A 23,230-nucleotide genomic window follows, 5' to 3' on the forward strand; every position below is an offset into this window, starting at 1 on the left:
CAGAGGAATGGCTCAGGCCTGGCCTTTGGTGGGATCCAAGGAATGAAGCTGAGAAGGTTCCAGGAGAGACTTGTTCTGGCTGTAGGCTCTGCACATCTGGAGCCTACCTTCCCACCCATCCTCCCCACCAAAGCCAGTAGCTGGATGTGATCCGTGTGTGCGGTGAAGTGAGAAAGAGTCAACACCAGCCAAGTCTATTGTGTGCACTTTTATTTGAACTGGTCTTAAGTCAGTGTACAGGTAGCCCCTCCCCTCCCCCACATACTGGCACCACTTCTCATTGGACGCTCAAGGGGCACTGTAAAGCCTTCATTCACATCTATAATTGGGGAACAGCCCATTTGCTTGACAAAAACCAAAGAAAGGATCAAGTGTGTTTTGTTTTAAGGCGGCAGATACAAAGACACTTGTTGGGTTACATAATTTACTGACAAGCATTACTCTGCTCCTTTGAGCTGGGCTGCTGCCTCTACAGAGGCGAGTAACTTCCTGTAACAATGCATTATGCAATATTTGGAATGACTATTAAAAAAACAAATGTACAATCAAAGTCCTGATGCATTGTAGAACTTTGGGGACGTTCGCGCCATCATGTTAAGACTGCTGCTGTCACCTTCACCATTCCAGTTTTTAAATCCTGAGTCAAGCGCCAAAAAAAACAAATAAAGCCATGCCAATCTCATCTTGTTTTATGCGCAATTATGGGTTTTATCAAAGGTGAGATGTGGTAACAGTCCGGTTTAAAAGCATTTGCGGTGGACAATGGAGGGTCCGGATTCGTCATACTCCTGCTTGCTGATCCACATCTGCTGGAAGGTGGACAGTGAGGCAAGGATGGAGCCACCAATCCAGACAGAGTACTTGCGCTCAGGGGGGGCAATGATCTGTAGGAGACGAGAGTTACATGCTTGTAGCAGCTGCCAACCAACACCACTGATCGGTAGCTGGATCATAGTTTGTGCTAGATCCAACAGGGTACAACCCTTCTGGAGCTCTTTTGCAACTTAAATGAAAGACTATTTAGTAACATGAAAGGTTAAGACCAGGCCTGTTGCAAGCCACTAGATTTGCCACATTAGAAGGCCAACAGTCAGTATTCACTTTTACCCACCATCACATGGCATTTAATCTGAACATGGTTGAGTGGCAACATCCCATGTATGTTCCCAATTTAGGAACAGCATTCTTCATCAGCCCATTAGTGCCAGTGCTTCAGGCCAAGGAAGACTTCACATGGCGGTACTGTCATCAAAACAACATTACCCAGTGTTTCCAGGATTTGCGCTCTTGTAGCTTTTCATCTCAGGGACCTAGCTCTGATCAGGACAACCCCACCCACTGCTAGAACATAAGCAGAGAGCATAAATTCTGGGATCTCCAACATTACCTTAATTTTCATTGTGCTGGGTGCCAGGGCTGTGATCTCCTTCTGCATTCTGTCAGCAATGCCTGGGTACATGGTGGTGCCACCAGACAGCACAGTGTTGGCGTACAGGTCTTTACGGATATCCACATCACACTTCATGATGGAGTTGAAGGTAGTTTCATGGATGCCACAGGATTCCATACCTAGCAGGAAGGAGCCAGTCATAAGGTCAGTAAGATACCAACTAGAGGATCACAACCTAAAATAAAGCTAGTGTGCCCTAAATCACACTAAAAATGCCAAATGCATACATCATGCAGAATCCAGCACTGCACAGAGACAAGTGCTCCTTCCAGCCTTCAGCAAGAAGAGGAGATCTCTTGCTTGGCTTCACAACACTTAAGTTACTCTAGACTGATTGTGTGGGAAGCTATGTGCCATTTAGAGTCACCTCAGGGGGGAGGAGAGGACTTCACCACTAAAGCTTGGTGGGAAAAGCAAAAAGGAAATTGCACCAACCATCTCCTACAGGATGGTGACTTACCCAAGAAAGATGGCTGGAAGAGGGCTTCTGGGCACCTGAACCTCTCATTGCCAATGGTGATCACCTGACCATCAGGGAGTTCGTAGCTCTTCTCCAGGGAAGAGCTGGAGGCAGCGGTGGCCATCTCCTGTTCGAAGTCCAGAGCAACATAACACAGCTTTTCCTTGATGTCACGCACGATTTCCCTTTCGGCTGTGGTGGTGAAGCTGTAGCCTCTCTCTGTCAGGATCTTCATGAGGTAGTCCGTCAGATCACGGCCAGCCAGATCCAGACGGAGGATGGCGTGGGGGAGGGCATAACCTTCATAGATGGGCACAGTGTGGGTGACACCATCACCAGAGTCCATCACAATACCAGTGGTACGACCAGAGGCGTACAGGGACAACACAGCCTGAATGGCTACGTACATCGCTGGGGTGTTGAAGGTCTCAAACATGATCTGTGGACAAAAGAGGAAAAAGGTTAAGTTGACAGGATGCGACCAAGAGGCTCACTCAGCACTCACAAGAGACAGTTTGCGGCAAGTCATGCAAATGTCCTTATGCTGCAGAGTGTAGCATCTGCAAACTCAGGATTTGGTCTTCTGGAACAGGAGACCATACTAACCAGCTCTGAGCTCACAGCAAACCCACCAACCCAAGCTCAAACCTTGGAACGAGGAATGGAGAGCATGGACTAACCCAGCTGCGACACAGCAACTGTGGCTACCCACATCTTAGCTTTCTCACAAGCTCTAGAAAGCTATGTTACAGAAGTCACTCAGGGCAGGTGAATGGGTTAGTGTCTCGTTAGAAACAGCAGTTAAATGAGTTGCTAGTATAAAGTCAGCAAGAGGAAACCAGCTTAGGAAGAGCAAATAAAACCTGTCAAGATCCAGCAAAGAGAAGACTCAGGTCAGGAAAGGAAAACCCTGTAGAGAATGGCAAAGGAAAAAAGATGAAGGCACGCAAGGGAGGAATGCTGGTCAGCAGCTCTGTCAGCTGGAGCCAAGTGGAGAATGGGGATCAAGGCCACCTTACACACCTGTGTCATCTTTTCTCTGTTGGCCTTGGGGTTCAGGGGAGCCTCTGTAAGCAGCACAGGGTGCTCCTCAGGGGCAACTCTGAGTTCATTGTAGAAGGTGTGGTGCCAGATCTTCTCCATGTCATCCCAGTTGGTGACAATACCGTGTTCGATGGGGTATTTCAGGGTCAGGATACCTCTTTTACTTTGGGCTTCATCACCAACGTAGCTGTCTTTCTGGCCCATACCAACCATCACACCCTGTAGAGAGAAAAGTCAGAGCTGATCAGTCAAACTTGAGCCACTAACTCTGAAGACACCAATCCACTGGCAGACTAATCACCAGGCCCCATTCCTCAGCCATGGCAGCTAATGTGCTCTTTAGAGTTTTGCTGAGGGATTATGGAGGTTATAGGACCTAGGAAGCCAGGCCATAGGTACAGAACTTCCCCATCCCAGTAGAGATGGGGAGTTTTACTGGCTGACAGGAAGATGAACTAAACTAGCTCATTTCTTTTCACTCCTGCACAGCCACACGTGTACACAGACAGGATAGAGATCCTATATGCTATGCAGCGTTTTCTTCTGATCACTAGGATTCATCAGACAATACAGGCACGATGCTATTCCATTACATACCTGATGTCTGGGGCGACCGACGATGGATGGAAAGACAGCACGAGGGGCATCATCCCCAGCAAAACCGGCTTTGCACATACCGGAGCCATTGTCAACAACGAGCGCAGCAATATCATCATCCATGGCGAACTGTAAAGTAATGGAGACACCATCAGCAAGCTTGATTTGCTGGGCAACAGACGTTTCACTTTAGTTGGAAGTCTCCATGCTCCAGCATGTCTGGAAAACCTTGTAATAGCTGTGAGTGGATCATAGTGTGGGAGGAAAACCCCATGTGGTAAGGTTAAGCCATTTGCTTCTGAGCATGAAGAGGCAAGGGCCTTTCCCCACCCATTTCCTTTCTAGCTTCCTGTTTTGAGCTGACTTCTCCCTTTCAACCACTAGAGGGTGCAGGGCACTGCATATTTTGCCTTTGCACCGATTTGGGACAAAGGACGTCCCTGCTCTAGTCTCACATTATTACCATAAAAGGCAATGGTTAGAGCAAGCTTTGCAAGAAGCCAGTAGTGGGGCATGGAGCCAGCTTTTGGAGGACTGATTAAGGAGACAAGCCACTCCCCTCCCTTTTCAAATGAAGCATATGGCTGTGGCCACTCCCTGCAAGAGGGAGTGTGCCTGGTACCAGCACTAGGGTGTCTGAAGCACTGGGTAATGGACAACTGACACAGTTTGAAAAGGGGAAGTTACCCACACCCTGCTTCAGAGAAGCAGCCTGTCCCTGGATCCCACCCTGTTGAGCATTCAGGCTCTATGACTAGTTAGACCTGTCATGCAAGCAATTGCATTAGCTTTCACAGATGCATTCATCTCCCACTGACCTAACCCGTAAAGCAGTAAAGGGTTTCATAAGAAAGAAGCCTGCTTTATATACATTTAATTAACCGGCCGAGTTCAATTGCAGATTCCCCTCCAGCTAGCCTCAAAACCCTTTACACCGAGTGACAGCAGAAGCTAGCACAGGATTAACACAATACTATTATGCAATTGTCACACAAGGAGAACTCTAATCACTGAGACCAAAGTGCCAGGTTTAGAGCAGCAGATCCACCGGTTAACTGAAGAGTCAGATTCTCCCCACCTGTGCCTGCCCCCACCTCTTGTACCAACCTAGCAAGGGTCTCTGGGAACCTTGCTCCTTCACCCCACTGTTGGTTAGAAGCATGGCTGGGATGAGTCCCTGGTTTTTGTTTTAAAAAAAAGCATTTTAAAACCAAACCTGCAATAAAGAGACTCTCTCTTCCCCCTAGCCTCAGGCAGAATAGCCCTGGATCTGTGCCCCAAGGCCAGAGACACTAGCCATCTAGACCTGCGGGGACCCCACCCCACCCCAGACACTAGAGACAATGCTAGCAGCAGAATCAGATTTCTGATTCGTCTTCCTGGATCCACCCACCCCTTCAGCCCCTTACCAAAAGGGAGCCTCCAGGGTTCCTTTAAGTGGGTGTATGGGGGCCTCCAGTGTAACCACCCCATAGGATGGGAGGGGAGGAGAGACGAAGAGGCAGCCAGCTCTCAGAGGGATCCCATATGCCTTCAGCAAGACAAAGAGACCCTCCCACCCTCCTACAGCCTCTGGGCCGGGAGTCTGATTCATGTCTTTCCTCCTCCCCATCCTGTGCATTGAGGATCCTCCCTCTGCCTCCTCCACCCTTCCCCAGCATGTGCTGAGCTGATACAATGGAAGTACCGGCTTTCTGCCACCGGAAGCAGCAGCTCTGGAGTCACACCCTAACCAGATCTTAAGGGCAGCAGCGAACAGATGCCCCCCTTTCCCCCAGATTTCTTCCAACCCCCTTCCAAAAAAGGAGGGGGGCACTCTCCCAAGCCCCTCTTTCTAGCAGGGCCCCTGGCCCACCAAACCCACCACTTCCCTCCTCTTTGGTGGGTGATTCGCTTTAGACTTTCCCCTCCCTCCTTCCCTCCCATTCAACCTCTATGCCAACAACAAATCCTCTTAGGCACCGAGGCAAGCGAGCCAGATTACAGCCCCAGAGCGGTCTCAGCAACACTGCAACCGACCAGACCAGACCCTCTCTACACCCACAAACTCAGATTAACTTGAGGCAAACTCCACCGCACCCCCACCCCCCCCAAGCCTCAATCACAACCATGCACCGGAACCCGTGGATGCAACCCCCACTGATTGCCTGGGGAGCTTGCACAGCCACTTCCAGCTATGTGCGTGGACAAGGAAGCTAGAAGAAACAGCTCATGCCCCTCGTGCTCAGCCATTCACAATTTGGCTCGTGCACTTTAGCGTTGCCCAAAAAGAGCGAGACTCTCCCTAGAAGAGGAGCAGCCCCTAAATAAATCTTGCCCCAAAAAAGCAACCGCACAACAGCCTGACAGTTCATTGCAAGGGCTTTCCCTTGGGGGGGGGGGTGCAGTATTAGGCAGCAGCAGCTTTTAGCGGGAAGCCATCAGAATTCAGCCCCTCTTCGGGGTCTTGGCGCTGGGGTGGGAGTAGTAAAATCAAGTCACTCGCCTCTAGCTAAGAAAGGGGCCCTTAGAAATCCAGCCCGTCCTCTCTACCCCCAGGAAAGCGGCTCTGAGGGGGGCTCCTGCCCCCCCATCACTTACCTGGAGGAAGTTGCAAGTTTAGACCCTGGGCAGAGAGAAGCGGCTCGGCCGGCTGGGGGGGAACGTGGCGCGTGCAGAGGGAGCTCACAGCTACTCCAACCCGCCTCGCGAGCCGGGTTTTATGGGGCCAGCGCGGTGGAGCCCGAGCCATAAAAGGCAACTTTCGGAGCCGGCCCTTCTGATTGGCCCGGCCGCTGCCTCTCCCGAGCCGCTTTGCACATTGCAGCAGTTTTTTTTTTTTCCCTCTTGCAAAAAAAAAAAAAAAAAAGAGCGAGCGAGCAGCAGGAGGGGTGGGGGAGGGCTGCTCCTGCCTGTGGGTGCAGTACCCTGTCTGCTCCTTGGCAGGCGTGAGCCCACGCTCAGTGCCATAGCAATGCAGGGTTGATTCATAACGAAACGTGCATGCAAAGGCTGCCTTGTTGTTCTGCCCATGCACCAGCCTCTTCCCTGGGGAAAAGGGCTCCGTGTGGGTCTGGTGGCCCAGGCCTGGGGGTCTTACCGCCTCCCACCCTACCTGCGCGCTACCGATTATTGGCCGCCCTCGACGGAGCGTGGCAGGCTCGGTCGCGTGGCGCCCGGTGCCCCGGAGGCGTCCCCTTCAAATAACCTCCCTGCCTCGGCATGCCAGTGGAAAAGGGGTTATCTAGAGCCTGATCCTACGAATGCTGCAGAGGGTTGGCTACTGGAAGAAATGCCCGGCCTTCACTGGGGCCACACGCCACTCAGCTGCGAATGGGCCCTTAGACTGCAAGGTCTTCTGGACAGGAACTTTCGAGCCACTTCTCTGGCCTCGCTGAGGTCCCCCTCAGTGCAGGAAGGGGTTAAAGGCAAAGGCGGCTTACTGTGAAGCTGTCTAAGGGGCCTTCCTGGCCCCCCAGTCTAAATTAGAGTAGCCTCAGGCAGCAGCAAAGTTCCTGCCCCCAACTGTGCCCCTGGAATATCCCCTACAACCCAGGCTGTGAAAAGGCATGACATATGGCTGGTTATATCAGCTAGGGAAGCCACTGCTGACTTTATGGCCCATTTATGTTGGGAAAGCAGCTCCAAGAGGTCATAGGGCAAAGGAAAATCAGACCCTACTGTCCATATGCTGGACTGTTAATGTGCCTTTGGCACCAGGCAAATAATAATCATGCAGAACAGATTCCAATTTAAAATTGAATTTAAGGATCAAATTCACCCCACAAGGCAGTGGGCACAATGGAGCTGCTCTTGCCGCCATCATTGGTAAAGGCGGCCCTTTAACTCACTCACCCAAGGAATATTACGGTAACTTACAAACACTGTGAATTATATTGGTATTAAGATGGCTACAAATGTGTGATACGGTACCAGCACCTGATCAGCCTGCTCTGTGTGTCACAGTTGGAGTTAGGCACCTAAATACCTTTGTGAATCCCACCCACTGGGGCCAGGTCTACACTTCCAAATCTGCACCAGTGAGGCTGCACCAATGTAGTGGTTCAGTGAAGATGGTACTATGTTGACAAGAGAGCTTCTCCAATCTGTGTAATTAATCCACGGCTGCAAGAGACAGTAGCTTATGTCAATGGGAGAAGCCCCCCATCAGCATAGTGTCTACACTGGGGATAGGTCGGTATGACTGTGTTGCTCAGGGCATGTATAGTGTAGACCTGGCCTGAGTAGTGCTTAGTGGTTGTTGTCTTGGCCTGGCCTGAGCTCTCTGCAGATGGAGGCCTGCAGCCACTCATCTGCACACAGGTCATTGTAGGATCAGACTTAGCGGGAACTTGGGAGTTCTTGTTCCTTTTCCATTTAGCTGTTTGGTGCCGAGCTAAATGTGCCCTTGTGTGTGTTGTTTTGGTGTGAACGTTCCTCACTGCATTGTATTTCTGCAATTCTGGGTTTCATTATTATAATAAAACATCATTTCAAAATAAAGGTTAGGCCATCATAACAGTAACAATGCCCAGCAATTACATAGCACTTTGCATCTTCAAAGCACTGTACAAACTTTAAGTAATTAACCAAGTTAATTAAACAGTAGTGTAAGTAAAGTGTCAGCCTCAACTCACAATCTGTTGCAGTTGGCAGCACAGACTTACTGTTACTTAAATGTAGGTCCTTTCAGATTTAATCCCAGGGGTTTAAAACACAAAATCCCCTGGAAAATGCTAACAATGTGTGCTATTGATCAGACACCTCCAACTGGCCCTGATCATATGGGTAGGTGACGCTCAGGTGCGGAGGACAACAGGGTGATGGGGTACCACGGCATGGGAAGGGCTGCTGTGACAGTTTTACAGCCTGTTCCGTGAAAGCCCTTAGTCACAGGAAAGTCAAGGAGGCTGCTCCGGTGAATAAAGACAACCGGAGTGAAGGTGTGCAGGACTGGACCTTCATTCAACTAACAGGATGCCTGAAGGGAATCACTGTTCCAGCCATTTAACTTTGATCCTGCCTGCTGAGGTTGGTTGTTTTCTTGGTTGTTTTTTTTGTTGGTGGTGGGGATTTTTTTGGGGGGGGAGGGGTAAGTACATTATCTCCCCAGGTAAGATGTATCATGGCATCTGTGCTATATGGAACAAAGGAAGGAAGAAAACAGCAGGGGAAGCTGTGCAAAGAGCTTCAAAACAGAGCTCTGCAGTTGCCTAGGGAGGGAGGATACTATAGGATATAACAACTGTAACAACCCATTTATGGATCGGGCCAGGATCTTGTTCCCATCCTATCATTTCCTATGTTGCTTTCCTATGTTCTATTTTTTTTCCTGTGCAGAGGGTCTGTGCCCAGCGATAGCCCGGTATGGGGCCAGAATCCTGCAGGATTCTCAGAGGAGTTGGGAAGGGCTGGTGGCATCAGGCCTTGGTTCCTTTCTTCTTCCTGTGGCTTAGTGCTGAGGTGCCCAGAGAACAGCCAGGGGGACCAATGGCTTCCTAACAGGGGGAGGATCAGGGTGAGGACACGCTGATCCACTGCAGGATTGTATTGCTGGTGAACTCAAGCCATAAGCGATTTCTAGTCATGTGTCAAGGGCACGACAGCCAGGAGAATATATTAAGCAAGCTCAGGTTCCTGGTAAATGGACAATGTGCCTCTCAGTGCTTGGAAGCCCCTTGTTTTGAGGGAGCTCTTTTCTTAAGGCAGGAGCGGAAAGAGCTGTGTCCGCCCCAGGTAACTCCAGGAGAACTGCTGCTGCTGCCACCAGTAGCCATCCTGGGTAGGAGGAAGGTGGGGGCTGAGAGGAGGGTATCTTCGTGTCATAGCTGTGAAAGGACCATCCTGCTCCGCCACGTGGTGGATGCTCTGTTTCAAACTCTGTGCTGGCTTGGGTCACGTTGCCACATAGAAAGGTTGGACCAGACTCTGCCCTCGGCTTCACTGGTGCAAGTCCAGAGTAATTCCAGTGCAGTCAATGGCGCGCCTCCAGATTTACGCGGTTGTCACTGAGAGCAGAATCTGGCCCTTTGTGTCATTACTGTGCTCTTAGCATGAGAGGGTTCCCCAGGTCTGTTCTAGCTTTGTTAGGCTCTGAAGATACACACAACGTGCGCCCTGTCCAGGAGAACCCGTATGGTATCAAGAACCTGCCTAAAGGAACAGGAGTATGCCACGTGAACCTGACGCCCACATCCCACGCATAGTGCACCATGAATGTGCTCTGTTAATTACGCTATGAAGGGAAACCCATAGGACACAATAGACCACTAGTGTATGCACTATGGATGGGCTCTTAAACGATACTGTGATCAAATACACATGCAAAGAGGCACTCAGCTTACACTGATAATGTTCTTACAAATCTACCCTAGATCTCCTCTTACGAACATACAGAATACAGGCTAGTGAGTGCAAAAGCACCTTGCAAAAATGTCCAGCTATAAGGAATGAAATAAAGGTTACTTCAAAACCTCAGGGTTTTCCTTAAGGAGGGGTGGAGAGTGGAAAGAGGGGGCTGAGCATAGGAATCTAGGGACCAGGCACTCCTGAGCTCAAATCCTGACTCTGCCATTGACTTTCTCTGTGACCTTAGGCAAGTCCCTTAACCTGTCTGTGGTTCAGCTTCCTCATCCGTAATTGGTTAATTCCCTACCTCCTAGGGGAATAATTAATTAATGCACTTCTTTGAAAAGGCTGCGTGGTGAGTACTTTATGTCAAATAGGAGATGTTCCAAGTCCTGGATGAATGATGGCTGCCAAGGAGTAAAATGAGGTGAGGGGAAAGGTTACATGGGAGAGTTGATAAGGGACCAGAACAAGCACTACCATTTGTTGGGGGAAGGGAACAGAGAGCTCCCATAATAGGGACTGTGAAGGAGGCTGATATGGTCAACATCTGCTTTGTTGCAGGTCTCAGCAACAAAGGATGAAAGGAGCAGGGGGCTCAGGCAGATAAACTTTAATGAGGCACTAGAAACGTCAGGATTCCTAAGAGGCAAGTGAAAGACTCCTGAGATAAGAAGTGTATCAATCAGCAGGCCAGATGCGATTCAGCAGCCCTGCAAAGGGACTGAAGCAAAGGAGTCACCAAGCTCCCCTGTCTTTGGGGACTCATGCAGAGAGGGCGAGGTGTGATGGGGGATGGCAGATGTAGGTTGGATCATTTAGAAGGAAGGGAAAATACCTGCCAGATAGAATCACCTAACATCCAGGAATATTGGAGCAAATCATAAAGCAATTTGGAAACTCTTGGAAAACAATAACAAAACCCCTGAACGTTAAATCCTTTACATGCAATGGGAATTTTGCCTGCACAAGGACCGCAGGAGCGGGCCCATAATAAGTAGTTAGCAGCATGGCTTCCATCATTTCCTTTGAGATAGAGAAAAGCTAGAGTTCAAGTCTCCTGAATATAAAGTGGATTCTTTACTGAGGCTGCTGATCACAGACAGATAGGGAGGTCCTCCTCTCCACACCCCAGACTGACTTCTACCAGGAGTACTGCCTAATGTTGTCATACAGGGTGCTCTCCCAGAGCAAAACGCAGAGGAAGGGACTGGCAAGAGACTCCAGGTTAATATCAGCTAGCACAGAAACGAACTCGATATCTTTTGGTGGAGCATGTAAGGTGCTCATCTACCATGGCGATGGGAGTGGCACAGGAACCTGAACAGAAAAGACCAGGCAAACGGAATGTGATGGACACAGCAGGTCAGAGCAGAGTCTTAAGGCCTTGGTCTCCATTGCATCATCATTTACACCTGGGCCAGGTGAGTGAGTAGTGGGTGTCTAAGGCTCCCATTCTGATCTGAACCTCATGCCCACCTCCATGGCAAAGCTCCATGGATGGTTCAGATTGCACCTGGACTAGATTGCCCATCCCTATCTGCACCTGCAAGGAAGTAACACAAAGAGGGGCGCGGGGGGAACATTTTCAAGGGTGAGTTTAGGGATATAGCCGAGAGCGCGCCACAATCTGAAATTGGATGTGGGCCATAGAAAAGGCTGAATCTTGTCTGAAAATGCAAGGAGGGGTGTCTCCTACTCACATTCACTTTGGGATTTTGTTATTCTTCGGGATAGGGGACCAACCTGTCTATATCCAGCCAGTTCCTTTGAGCAGGGGGTTGGACTAGATACCTCCTGAGGTCCCTTCCAACCCTGGTATTCTATGATTCTATGATTCTATGTGCTGCTGTGAGAAGCCAAGCAAGATACAGGTTAAATACCAGAACAGGCTTTACAGTGAGGTCTGTCAAAGCCAACGGCAGTTGAAGGCACAAGTTCCTCCCATGAGCAGGCATTGTGAAACTGTCAATGTAGGCTTTGGGGGGTTTCTTTGTTTCAGTTCACTTTTCCTTGCCTTCCCCTTGGCCTGCTCTGCGGTGTTGGATCTCCCTGGCTCATGGTGAAATCATCTGTAGGAGGATGCTCTGTGCCCTGCTGTGGTTGATACGGCTGGGGCCTCGTTCTCAGGAACTATATTCCCCGGCTCTGCCTTCATCTCCATCTCTTGCTCTTTTTTAAAAGAAATTTCACCCCCGGGCAGCCTCACTCATAGGACACTGCATCAACTTTGTTTTCAGCTTGTCCCTTCCATTCCCATAATCGGAGCTTTCTTTCCCTCATCATGTGCTCTGGCCATTCGCCTTTTCACAACCTCCTGATCGCTTTCTCTCCCTCCTCCCCGCCAGTCAGTGCCTCCATGGAACATTCCGGTTTATTATGTGAGAGAAACATCCCTGAGGGTGAGCTCCAACCCCTCCTCCCATGCCCAATAGAAGAATCTCGGAGGAGGAACCCAAACGAAGATGTGTCTCATGCAAGGATTTCTTCAGACTCTTCCCTTCCCAAACCATTGCAGGGGGTTACTGACAGCGGGTGACATGAGAAGGACCCCTGCCCCTTCCAAGGAGAGGCATTCTGGAGTCCTCTCCTCCGCCCCTTCCCTACACCGATGCTCATTCGCTCTCTCACTTTCCACCCTCTAGCCACAATGAGGAAGAGAGATGGTGACACTGAGCCAAAAGATGCTAAGCAACCCCTGGAAACTTTTGAAATTAACAAGTGGGTTTTTAATAAAATCCCCTCAGAGAGCTTTTTTTCTAGCACTGGTTTTTCCCTCCTCTTGTGCTTGTGGGGCGGAAGGGAAGGCCCAGCCCATGACATCTTAGTTCATAGATTTGCAGGCCCAGAGCCTGTGTCCCTTACTCCACTTTTACTAGTCCTCAGTCCCGCAAAACTTCCATCATCTTCAATGGGCGTCTCAGCAAAGACCTCAGGGTTTGGTCCATAGACATTAGAGATGGGAGCGATTTGGTCACTCCAGCTAGTCCTTCCTCTGGTCAGTCCAATGTGGGATTGTTCCCTACAGTGTATCTCTGACAGTTTTGTCCCACTTATTTTAAATGTCCCAGGCAGTGGGGTGTCCATCGCACCCACAGGAGCTATGAAGTCTCTCTAGCCTGAAACTTTGTAGGGACAGTCACATTTTTCCTTATTAATTTAATTGTATCCCCTGTGCCACCCCAGACAACTCCTCCCCTGCTAGTATTTGTAGACTATGATAGTTGCCCTGAGATATATCGCTTTATATATTCAAACATCAATGCCTCACTAGGATCCCCTGAGAAGTCACTCCAATTGATCAGTGCCTTTGTGGTAATGAGGTGTATGCAGCTACCCTTGCAGAACTCTATGCAGGGGGGACTATCCCCTCTGTGACCTGATGCGTCTGCATGGGCAGACTAAAATTGCATCAGGCATATGCTCCATCTACAGCCAAAAATGGCTATGGCCTTTTGGCTTCAATAACACATTTGAAAACTCATGTCTAACTCACCATCCTCCATCCTGTGTTTCTTTCAGCAGTAAGGCCTCACTGGTTTATTTTTCCCATGGAAGAGACGAGCCTGACTCTTCTTTCACTTAAACCAGTTTCACACCAGTGAAATACTCTTGACTCCAGTGCAGTCACTCCTGATTTGCACCAGTATGAGAGCAGATCCTCTGCATTTGTGTTAACCCCTCTGGATGTAATAGCTTGTATTTTCCCCAGTTGACTCTCATGTTATCACTTGTTGCCCTCCTTTCGAATCTCTCTAGGCCCCTTTGCACAGCTTCTCTGTCCTCTCTGGGGTTTGTAGCTCCTCTCAGGTTTGTTCCAGCTGTGAATTTCATCACTGCACTGTTTACCCCTTATTTCCAGCTCATTAGTAACGATGGGGACCAACAAATGTTTGGCCAAGTGTGACAGCCATTCACCCACCTCAGGAGAGCAGCATTCTCATAGGAGAGGCGTCCCCGTCGCATACATGTTTTCTCGGTATCTTTTTAGAAAAAAGGAGTGGGTTTAAATGTGTGTATGTTTTGCTTACAGAGTTTCTCATCCTAACACAGTTAGATCTCGGGGATGCCATTATTTACTGTTTCCCCCCATTCCAACCCATATAAAAGTCAGGGCCAGCGTTAAGGGGTAGGAAGCAGGGCAATTGCCCAGGGCCCCACACCACAAGGAGCACCACAAAGCTAAGTTGCTCAGGCTTCAGCTTCAGCCCCGGGTGCTGGAGCTCAGGGCCTCGGGCTGCACTCCTGCACGGTGGGGCTTCAGCTTTCTGCCTTGGGCCCTAATGAGTCTAACGCCAGCCATGCTTGGCAAAGCCCCTGAAACCTGCTCACCGCCCCCCAGGGGGCCGCAGACCCCTGGGTGAGACCCACTGAGCTGGGCCCTCCGAGTCCAGTATAATGATGCTGGTAAATGTCCCCTCACACTAGCCTGAGCCTGAGTTTCAGGGGACATCCCTCCATCTAGAAATAGGGGGAATGAGAGAACAAGAGGGTAATGCTAAATAGCAGGCACCCTGGCTTCTTTTGAAATGTGTCAGCTCCCTGGAACTATTCATCACCCCAGTGATGCAGCCTGAAACTCAAACCCTGCGTCTCCCCAGTCAGGGTAAAACAATAATCTGCCACAGCAGTATCATAGTGGCTTGGAAACTTTCTCATACAGTATGTTCTCCATGGATTTGTTACATGGCCCATAAAACGTAGCACAAAGAGATGAACATTGATTCTTTCATCCCATGCAGTATCTTTTACATCTTTTTTCTAATTACTTTGCAAATGCTGTTGTAAAAAGCATTATAATGCTCGATGGAATTCTCTGCTGGCTATCAGTGTACATGGGAAATGAAACAGATATTGGAATATTCAAAATGGGATTCAGTCTAATCTCCTCTCAACTTGCTGACAATAACAAGGGTTTTAGCACCTTCCCTCCAAGGATCTTAAAGCCCTTTGCCAAGATGACACGATGACCTCACAGGACTGCTGGCAGGCTTAGGGACAGAGCATTATCTTCATTTTGTAGATGGGGAAACGGAGGTGCAGAGGGGTTGAAGCCAGCATTTGAAAACGTACATCTCCAGGTGTTCTGAGAGTTGTGAAGTGCCCTGAACATACACAAGGCTGTATAACTGCTAAGCACTATTGTGATTTTGATGTGGTGGTTTTAATCTCTAATTAACTCGGGCTAGGGGAAGGAAGGGTGGCTTAGTGGTTTGTACAAAGGACGGGGACTCGGGATAACTGGGCTCTCTTCCTGGCCCTGCCATCGTCTTTGGGCAAGTGACTACTACCCACCTTTTCAAATCTGAGTGCCCACAGCTAGGCATCTCAATCTATACTGAGGCACCTGACTACGGGGTGTGATTTCCAGAGGTGCTGAACACAGGGGCGCTGCAAGTTCTCATTCATTCATTCATTCATGCCCGTCACCCCAACCGGGGTATGGGCCGCCAACCACAGATCTCCAGAGTCTTCTCTATCCTCCTGGGCCTTCTCCTGGCTGTGTCTTGAAAGACCCTTTTTTTTCCTAAAAAGTCTCTTCTCTCTACTGTTGGGCGTTTCTGTAGCCAAGCTGATTTTTTTTTGGGTGGGTTGCTGGGGCCCCACGCCCCTCTCCTCTACCTTCTGACTTGGGACAGGCAGATGGCCCCAAAGGACCTCTCTGGTGGAGTTGCAAGTTCTCCACTGCCATGAAAATCTATCCATTCAGCCACAGCCCCTGTGGAGCAGGGCATTATTTTTATCCCCATTTTACAGATGGGGAAATCGAGGCACAGAGGGGTTAAAGAGGGGAGGATAACAAAGGCACAAAGGGCAGGCAGGTTCCCAACTCACACTTAACAGTCAATGGGAGTTAAGTGCCTAACGCTCCTTGTGCCTTTGAAAATCCTGCCCCCCCCCCAAGTGACATGTCTGAGTCCGCAAAGTCAGTGGCAGAGGAATGGAATGTAGGTGGTGTTGTGTCCCAGTCCTCCATTCGGTCCCCTAGTGTCTCTCTTCTGAAAGAAATCATTTGGGACAATTCAGTGTGCACCAACTAGTCTCTTTACTGGAACCAATGATACTGAACTCCACCTAACTCCCCTTAATGCCAGTAACTTGTTTCCCGTAAGCAGTACACACACTATGACTCACTCTAGGAGAGCAGTGGGACCTTCACCCAATGTCAGGTACATGGGCATTTTTCTTAAACCAGTTTACATCTGGTGTAACTCACTGAAATCAGTGGAGCTACACTAGTGAGAACAGAATCAGGCCTGATCTCTCTCTAGGCAACACTGCTCCAAAGAAGAGCCCAATGCTTCTCCAATTGAAGTCAACCGCGAATCTCCCATGGATTTCAGTGGGAGCATGGTGGGCCTGCTGTGTGTTTGAATGCCGTCCAAGACAATCTAATGGTCCATCTAGCAAACAAATTCTGGGATTAAATAAATCTGTCCTGTTACAGATTATGTGTGTCTAGACATCAATATTGGGTTGCTAAACCAAAACAACCGCAGATCATCATCACAGATCATGTCCCCAGAAGTTCCTATCTTCCACTTTGTTTAGACCCCACTTTGGCTTATTCCATGCATTCTTTCCGGCAGAAGATAAGATCTTAGTAGAAAGCTAAACAAAACCAGTTAACATCTTGTGTTAATCGACACTCCCTTGATCCATTAGCATATTACGTCCTGTTCTCCACCAGATATGGGTCTAATTTTTTCATTTTGGGATTAGTAAAGAGGCCCTCATACTCAGATAACAAGCAGTTATAAATAAGAGTCTTTATATTTATACACACATACATACACACACACGCACACACACAGAAGGAGAAAGCACAAGCTTTCCCAACAGATTCACCGCTTGATTTTAAATTGTAGAGGTTCAGATAAATTTATCCAGTGAGTTTTAGAGTCATTCTGCCCTAAGACAGGCCCTCGACCCAGTCTCCATTTGTGCAAAGACAACTTTGCACAACCACACTATGGTGCACAGTTTTCTGCACCAATACCTGCGTGCACAGATGTTATAATCTGTACACACAGGGGATGAGGTCAGTGTTTGTCAATTATGCCCCCGGCCCACATGTGTGATAAAGGCCCATCATTTGTGGTCCAGGAGAGAATGATCCAAAGATGTACTTCGTGTCTGTATATAGGGTGAACTTCACCACTGGGGAGAGGGCCAGCACCAGTTAAGTCCTACTTATGCCTGGGAGGGCTTCAATCTCCAGTGCTGTTTGCCTGGCTCATCTCAGGGTGTGTCTACACTGCAATAAAACACCATCTCACTATGAACGTCTGTTAGTCTATAAGGTGCCACAGGATTCTTTGTTGCTTTTACAGATCCAGACTAACACGGCTACCCCTCTGATACTTGACATCTCACTATAGTTTACTGCAGTGTACATAGACCTAGAGAGGCATGTACGGGGCTGGTGTAACCACTAGGCCAACTAGGTGGCCGCGTAGGGCGCCAAGATTTGGGGGCACCAAAAAGCAGTGTCCAGCGTCACGGGAGTCAGCTGAATGGGGCAGGGTGGGGAGCGAGGCCTCCACAACAAACCTGTCCCCACAGTGAGGGGCGCCGCGCAGGACAGTCAGTGGGAGCCTGTGGCGGAGCAAGGAGGAGACAGCCGGCCGGGCGCGGCGACCAGCGTGGCTGAGGGACGGAGCTGTTGGGGGAGGCAGGACGTGGTCCTGAGCTCAGGTGAGCTTCTTCCTCCAATGCGCCGCACCTGGGGCCAGGTGCAGCCACCTCCTGGGGCCAGGGAAAGTGAAATTAAACCCTGAAGCGCGACGGAGGGGAAAGGGCTGGTGCAGGTGCCGCTTCCAAACACCGACCCCCCCGGGTGGCACTGTGCCAATGAGGGGAGCTGGCCCTGAACCCCAGGGAGATCCTCACCTGCTCCCTGGGAGAGCCCGGCTCTGCCCTCCTCGCCCCTGGGTCCCCCCTGGAGGGTGAAGTACTCAGAGCCTGGGAATGTTCAGAGAGCCTGCGAGCTGGGGGCATTCTCAGCCTCCTCCTTGCTCATAGGTTCCCCCGGGCCAGAAGGGACCCTTGTGATCATCTCCTCTGACCCCCTTGTATTAATTCTAATGAACAATGCCACATGATGCAGGATTCATCTTTGAAAGTTTATAATAAGCGATGCCCCGGGGCGGGTGGGGCGCACAAGGTAGAAGTTTTGCCTAGGGCACAAAATATCCTTGCACCGGCCGTGGGCATGTGAGCACCTCCGTGGTATCAGAGCAGCTGGCTTTTGTATCTGGCAGAAGAAGCTGCTTTCAACGTGGAGCTAGCTAATCCGCTGGGCATTGGCCTTGTGCTGGCCTTCTGCACAGGGAGGGCTCTCATCCAAATGGAGGCCACCTTTTGAAAACTGGAGCCCAAAACTGCCATCCTGACAGTAGTGGACAGAGAGGCCCCCTTATGCATAGCATGGACAGCGCTGGGCAAGCTTCCCCCAGGCTGCCCTGCTAATGTCACTCAGCCCTGACCTGGAAAGGACCTCTAGGAGGGAAAGGAGCATTCAGTCACCGCAGGGCATTCAGCCCTCGACCCTTTCTGCCAGACCACCTGCATGAGGCACTTGTGAGTGTCAATAGCCACTCTGAATGGGACTGAGATCACCAGCTCCTTCCACACAGGTCTCTGCACAGCTCGAGACGTGCTCCTTTCAGGCCTGGGCTAGAGCCGAACTAATACCCTGGAGCCAGGGGAGCGAGAGGGGAGGGGAGAAATACAGCTTGGATCTGCCTGGCGGGGTTGCACCTTTGATTTTCATGTTGAATGTCAGCGACAAAAGAACCCAGCCCCAACGGGCACGCTCCGAGATTAAATGCACAACGGCTCCAGACTGTCCTGCTCCTGCCTCCCGGCTCTGCCCTCATCTCCCTGCCCCTGCCCATCGCTCCTCCTGTCTAAAAGCACCAGTTCTTTCACCTCCCCTTTGCAGTCCCTTGTCCCTCCTCTCCAGTGGCCGGGGCTGTGACTCTCCAAGGACGGGTGCTGCTTTCTAGTTATTTCACGCCGGCGCGTACATGTCACAGTGCGGAGTATTGAGCGTTTGGATGGTTAATGCAGCCACTTCCTCAGCCTTAGTTTTGTTGCAGGACTCATGTCCCCAGAGAAAGTGCAGAGGAGGCATTTGTGTGCCCAGATGATGCTCCCTCCTCTCGGCGCCCTCTCGGCGCTCCAGGCCTCTTCCTTTGTTCTGCAGCTAGGGTCCGGATTGCTGAAGTCAGCAACACAGCCCCGGTGGTGGAGGAAGCTGTGCAGCTCTAGAAGGCCAAACATCATGTAAATAATAATTGGGCAGGATCTGAGCAGAGAGGGGAAACATACTGGTCAGAATCCCTCAGTCCCATTGACAGTACAGCCACCATCCTAGGGTAGTAACAGCCAATGATTCCAGCTACTGGGGACCTATGCGCGGGTGTGTCTGCCCAGCCGAGTTCAACAAAGCCCTGGGTAAAACCGGCAGATGTTGTCTGCATGGTGTGGTCCCAATGCACCGTCTGCTGCTGAGGACACTACGCGCACTCACTGAACAGTCTTTTACCTTGACTTGTTCAATACAAAGGGGAAAAAACCTACCTAGTTCTCAGCAGGAGGAAGACACTAAGCAGTGAGTGAGCAGCTCCTTGGAGGCCGTGGGCTGGGAACTCCCTAAGCCATTGCCCTGGGGAGTCTGCTGCGAGCTGGGGCACTCACGCCCCATGTCTCTCCGATGGACTATGGCTCTCACACATCCTGCCTGTTCTGTGGAAGGAACACTGATGGATGAAGGTTCAAGGTGACTTGGGGTAGCACATTCACAACCCCCGGGTGCGCACTCTGTGGTCCCTGTATAGCTTCACCTGCCTTCCAGTTATCCCACATACCCGCAGTGGCTTTTGCTGCAGCCATTAACCCTCCTCCATTCCGCCTTGTGCATTAGGGCTCCCATGCTCAGCACGGCCTCCCTACGGACAAGGGCCCTGAGCCAGAGCTTCCATGGGTTGGTTAGCTAACCCTACGTTAGAGGCGGTAGCTAACAGAAAGAGGTGGCCTCAGGCCACTGTGATGGCCTCAGCCAGTATTAAGGCCAAGACAGAGAGACAGCTCTAGAAAACGACAGGTAGGAGGAGGAGTAAGAAAGAGGCCAGATCCCCTCAGCTGGAAGGCATGAAGGGACGCACTGCACCACAGGACCATCGGCTTTGGTGCCTCTGAGGCTTCCCAACAGTTTGTAAAGGCAACACAGGGTGTGACCAAGGGGTAAACAAGACAAGCCGGCTCTTGTCCGTCTATTTTTAAGGTCCACCCCAGTTCCTTATTCTCAATGGACCACAGCAGCCTAGTTACTGCCTGGAATATTAGTATAACTAGATGCGGCCAGTCCCGTCAGAAGGGCAGGGAATAGAGCCACAGCAGGTGCCTTGGCCTTGTTTTGATGGTGTTTCCCAGAGATAACTCTGCTGTTTCCTCTCCCACCTCCTTCCCAACCTTAGCCATGCCTACCTCGGCAGCAGCCAATTACCCAGGCCTAATTCAGACCCAGCTACTGAATCTTTGCAAGGGATTAAGTGCAAAGGCAGTTGACAAGAGCTACAGGAAGAGCATCAGAGCTTAACCTCTTCGGGTGGGTGGCTCGACTGTGCCACGGCCAGCTTGTATCACAGCCCGGTGCCTGGATTCGGGAATGGTTAGGCAGAGCAAAGCTTTGTTCTGTTGTGTTTTGGCAGGCTGTGGAAATGTGTCTCAGGTCCACTCCAGCATGGGTGGGTGGCAGCCCATCACAAGAGAAAATAAATTCCAACCCCTCCACCCTTTTTTTTTTTTAAACTGCGTCTGTCGCCAAATGAATCAGGTAGCAACTCCTCCATTGTAATGTATTACGGACAGCGTCCAGCAGTGTTTAACAGAGACCGGGGTCCCTTTGCTTTGACCTAGAGTTGCAGCATTATGAGCATGAGACTAAACTGATGTGAGCTGTCACCAATTGACAAACCTAACCAGCAGCTCTGTCAGCGCAGCCAAGAGCCTGTTTCCTAACCGGTCCGGGAAATAAGCCTTAAATGGCAAAACCTGGTTACAGCCCTGCTTGGCCAATAGGGTCTGACGTTGAGCGGCTCTCAGCGAATGGGTTAACGGAAACAGGAAACCAGAGAGCGGCTGAAGCTCCCCCCTCCCTTTCTTGCTTGACAAGCCTGCACATTTGCCAGGAATCGACATTAAAAATACACCTCTTCCTCCTTTTCCCCTCTCAGGATTGGCTGGTGGATTCCCCCTGCCCCCCACTTTGTTGCATGAACAATATGAGCTCGTTCCTTCTGCCCTCATGGTTTTACCATTACTCCGGGGGAGATGGCGGAGCAGGGGGTGGGGCAATTTCTCTCCTAGGTTAGTCAGTTTGGTGGAGGAAGGGAAAGGAAGGGGACAACAGAAAAACACTGGGTGCTATTGGCTTGGGTGACTGGTTGTCAGGCCAGTTTTTATTTTCAGAGTAACGTTATCTACTCAATAATTAGTACAATTCAGTGCTCCCCACTCTTTTCCATATTGTGACCCTATGTTACAACTGAGAACAGGTTTGGGACCATCCCTCTCCACTAGGTTTCAGGGTGCACCTCCCATAAAGAAAGGGAAAGTGATTGTGAGCTCCTCAAACCTGTTCACAGCTCCCCGCCCCGAGGTTGAGAACCACATGGTATAATCCAAAAACGCAACAACAGTCAAAATGTAAGAGCATGAAAATCTAAAGGCTGGAAAACAGCCAGCTAGTAAAGCCAATGTCCGCCATTTTGCACCCCCTCACCTATATAGCCTAATCCCCTGTCTTCATGAATTATTACCATTAACCAGTAATAACTACTCAGAGGTAGATAGGAGCCAGGTGTGGCAGGGTTTTTTAGGAGAACAGGATGCTCAGTTTTTCTAGTCTGAGCCCAATTCATATGGGCACACAAAAAAGGCCATGGATGATTCTGCTTAAAACAGAGAAAAAGTGTTAAGTAACAAAATCTGCATCAGTGTCTGAGAAGCATAGGGCTCCCGCAGTCTGTAACTCAGTTGGAATAAGGAGAAGCTGAAAGAGAGGACTCCATGGAAGGAGAAGACCTAGATCTGGATTTCCCACGAGCCTTCGCATCCAGCCACAATGTAGCTGTTACAACAATAAGTGGAGGATCCAAACTAGAGCTGGATGAACAAATCACAAAGGGTTGTTTACTTGTCATCTTCGGTCTCTTTTTCTGTACACAAATTTCTTGCACTTCCTCATTATTCAAAACTAAGTGGATAGTGTCACCGAATAATTATTGGTCAATAGATGGTTAGCGAGCTGCTCACTACGAGTATTGGATATTCAGAGATTAATCTCTTGTGACTGGATACATAGGTCAGACTGTATTGCTTCTGGTCCCTGATTGGATTACTATAACTCTTAGATTCAGCGGTCCAGTGCAAATACCTGTGATCCCAAAGTTGAAATTTGCATTTTGTGACCATTTTCCAATATTGTCTTAAAATGTGTCGTTTCTATGGACATTCTTGCAGTAAACTCATTCTCTTGAACATATGAGTAAAGCAAACATACAAGGGAGCATGAAAATGATCAAAGTCGACTTCTTTGCCAAATATTTTTGGATTTTTTTATTTAGTTCGTTTTTGCACTGTACTGGCTCAAATGCATGCACAGCTGGGGTAGGATAGAGAGGTATTGAGGGAAGTGATTGAGGGAAGTGACTGAAAATTAAAATTGATTGGACAGGATCTGCCTACTTAGGGCTACAAATATAATTAATCCCCTTGCTAGAGGGAGAAAAGGGAAAGCCAGGATAAAAAAAGGTAACAAAAAATGAAAAATGACAATAAAGCTGAGATTATTTAAAAAACTCTCAACTAAACGGCCTGTGGCAGACAGATGCCTCCCTCTAGAACTCATTAAATCTGTCATGATAATGGACATGAAAACGACTGTATTCCAAACAGCAGCCCAGGGACGAGGACTTTCCAGTCAATTTCATTCTGTATTCTGGGGACCCTACCCGGTCTAGGAATATGAAAGGTGATTCTTAAATGGAGCATCTCGTTGAATGGACGTGGGAGCATTTTATCACTGAAGATCAATACAAAAATGACTCTGAGGTTGATGTTGAATTGATTTAATCACACCTGATATCCTCTTCTGTGAATTTTATCTAGTTCTTTACGAATTATTTTCACTCCTAAATAATCATAGAAGTCATAGAATTCAAGATCAGAAGGGACCATTATGATCATCTAGTCTGACCTCCTGCAAGATGCAGGCCACATAAGCCGATCCACCCACTCCTTAAGCAAGCGACCCCTGCCCCATGCTTTGGAGGAAGGCGAAA

The 23,230-nt window shown here is 49.6% G+C and overlaps 1 protein-coding gene across 1 annotated transcript; it reads right to left on the reverse strand.

The window, feature by feature from the left end:
* Window positions 1-193: 193 nt before the first annotated feature.
* Window positions 194-6,269, reverse strand: ACTB (actin beta). The gene is made up of 6 exons (XM_039490283.1): window positions 6,132-6,269; window positions 3,552-3,680; window positions 2,934-3,173; window positions 1,911-2,349; window positions 1,388-1,569; window positions 194-884 (listed from the first exon to the last, which is right to left on the reverse strand). The coding sequence occupies exons 2-6, from the start codon at window positions 3,672-3,674 to the stop codon at window positions 741-743; spliced, it is 1,128 nt and encodes a 375-aa protein (XP_039346217.1). The 5' UTR covers window positions 3,675-3,680; window positions 6,132-6,269; the 3' UTR covers window positions 194-740.
* Window positions 6,270-23,230: the final 16,961 nt, after the last annotated feature.

Source organism: Mauremys reevesii, linkage group 10 (assembly GCF_016161935.1).
Source record: "Mauremys reevesii isolate NIE-2019 linkage group 10, ASM1616193v1, whole genome shotgun sequence".
NCBI classification, from domain to species: domain Eukaryota; kingdom Metazoa; phylum Chordata; order Testudines; family Geoemydidae; genus Mauremys; species Mauremys reevesii.